At 41.4% G+C, this 2,657-nt stretch overlaps 1 protein-coding gene across 1 annotated transcript; it reads left to right on the top strand.

The window, feature by feature from the left end:
* The first annotated feature begins 968 nt into the window (after positions 1 to 968).
* LOC109146690 lies at positions 969 to 2,657 on the top strand. Its single transcript, XM_019294340.1, has 2 exons — positions 969 to 1,779; positions 1,882 to 2,657. The coding sequence occupies exons 1-2, from the start codon at positions 969 to 971 to the stop codon at positions 2,655 to 2,657; spliced, it is 1,587 nt and encodes a 528-aa protein (XP_019149885.1).

Below are 2,657 nucleotides of genomic sequence, written 5' to 3'. Positions count from 1 at the left end.
GAAAGGCATTCATGGGGATGGATTTCTATGGAAATCTTAGAGTGGAGTTACAGGCGCAGTGGGATACGAACTCTGCCGTGGCGCTATGGGCAAGAACTTCCACTTGCGGGGCCCACTCGCAAACCTTACCCCTGTTTCTTGCATGTCCTCCAGTCGGCAAAATCGGGTTGAAACTAGTGGTTAAGGACCACGGCCGGCGGATGAACCATAAGAACATGTGGCCGCTCCTCTCCAACACCCGTACCGTTGGAAATGAAGGTAGAAAGACTTGAAACAAGCACTTATCACACATTAGAAAAAGAATGAGATTTGCACCAATATGTATATAACAGTTTTTTAGAAGAATGTTAAATTGTATAGCATAGATCTTCTTTCTCGCCGTGCAGGATTTGTTTTTCAAATCCCACCCAAGCCCTTTCTCCTTTCGTTCTTGCATGTGCATGTTACTTCTCCAGAAACATTATTCTGATAACAACTATCTTATTATTATATTTACAATTATGCACAATTTCAATCCGCTTCTAAAATATTCTCATTTTCACATGATTTCAAATAATTCATGCCATGCAAATATCCGAAAAACTTTTGTATTATATAAAAATTCAAAAAAAAAAAAAAATCATAATACATAACTATTTGAATTATATAAATTTTATAAATCGAGTATTTGTTATAGTAAGAACACAAGAGATGAAACGCGGGATGAGGTGGCCAATATATTGGGGGTGGTGCAGGCACAGAATTTTGGAAAGTACTTAGGGCTCCCATCATTTGTGGGTAGAAACAGAAGGGCAGCTTTTGCTTATATTGAGGATAAGATAAGACAGCAGATTAGTTCGTGGAATAAAAAACTCTTGTCACAAGCAGGGAAAGAAGTCCTATTGAAAAGTGTGGCTCAATCTATGCCTACCTTCTCAATGAGTGTCTTTTTGCTACCGACCTCTCTTTGCGCTGCCATTGAGCGAACCATGAATCGATATTGGTGGAGGTCGAATAATGATCATGGTATTCACTGGAAAGCTTGGGATAAGTTATGTATTCCAAAGAAATATGGAGGATTGAGGTTTAAAGAATTGAGAGCGTTTAACCTGGCTATGCTTGGAAAACAAGGATGGAGTTTCCTGACACAGCCACAATCATTAGTTTCAAGAGTTTATAAAGCCATGTATTATCCCACTAATTCTTTCTATGATGCATGTTTGGGAAATAACCCGAGCTTTTGTTGGAGGAGTATTTTGGCAGCACAGGAATTGATTTGTGGGGGAGTTAGGAGGAGAATTGGAAATGGCCAATCAACATTGATATGGGATCATCCATGGTTGCATGATGGGTTACAACCGAAGATATTAACAGAAAAACCACCCCAATTGGCACAGGCGAAAGTAGTGGGTCTGATGGATCAACAGACACGAACCTGGGATAAAGATATTCTAACAGATATTTTCATACCTGAGGATATTGAGCGAATTCTGAAAATACCTGTGTCACCAGATTATGAGGATTTGTGGTACTGGTATGGGGATCCAAGAGGTGAATATTCTGTTAAGAATGGATACAGAACAGTAGTTGGAGAATATAGCCAACAGGTTGTGACATTTGATAAATGGCAAAAGTTATGGAAGCTTAAAATCCCACCCAGGTGGAAAACATTTTTATGGAGAGCTCTAAATGATATTTTACCCACTACAAAGAACCTACTTATAAAGAGGGTTGATATTGACCCAACATGTGCTATGTGTGGAATTGAACATGAAGATGTTGTGCACTCCTTGATCAAATGTACCTACACGGCAGCCATTTAGACACAATCCCACCTTCCAATCCCCAATAATGTTATAAATATTTTTGGAGATTGGTTTAATGATTTGATGAATGTTTTAGATGATGACGGGATTATTTATGCAGTGGCAATACTCTATTATATTTGGCGCACAAGGAATGGAGCTGTGTGGGATGCGTACTTACCCAGGCCTCGGAAAGTGGTTGTGATGGCGGCATCAGCTCTCAATGCTTGGAAGGCGGTTCACCACCGAACACCAACTCAGCCGATCCATGCTACCACGGTAGACCACACCATAGCAGTAACAACCGGTGCGGACGTGCCTATAGCCACGGCGTTACATACGGCTGCCACGCCCATCGTCACAGTACACCGACCGCAACTCTCTACGACATACACCGCGCGCAATGCTGTTCACGGCATGAGGGGAAAATGCTACTTCGATGCGGCTTACGATCCACAGACGAACAGGACAAGAATGGGAGCAATTATCCTAGACGGCCAAGGGAGTTATATTGCGGCCATGGCTACTACAGTGATAGATTGTTTTTCACCCCTAATGGCGGAGGCTGTTGCATGCAAGGAAGTATTGTCATGGTTGAGGAGTCGCGAAATAAACTCTATCGAGCTATACACGGATTGTTTGGTGCTTCAACAATGCCTGTCTTCTACGACACACTCGTCACGGGATTACTTGGGCTATGCCATTGATAGTTGCAGGACTAGTTTATCGACATTTGATTACTGTTTACTTCATTACATTCCTAGAGTAGATAATTATTTAGCTCATACATTAGCATCTACTACATTTACTGACTCGAATCCTATGTACTGGGATTCTGCTCCTCCAGCTTCTATTTCTGCATACTTCGAATAA

This window comes from Ipomoea nil, unplaced genomic scaffold, assembly GCF_001879475.1.
Source record: "Ipomoea nil cultivar Tokyo-kokei standard unplaced genomic scaffold, Asagao_1.1 scaffold1936, whole genome shotgun sequence".
NCBI classification, from domain to species: domain Eukaryota; kingdom Viridiplantae; phylum Streptophyta; class Magnoliopsida; order Solanales; family Convolvulaceae; genus Ipomoea; species Ipomoea nil.
Note: the sequence above shows the minus strand (reverse complement) of the source record. Positions and strands in the feature narration are given on the sequence as shown.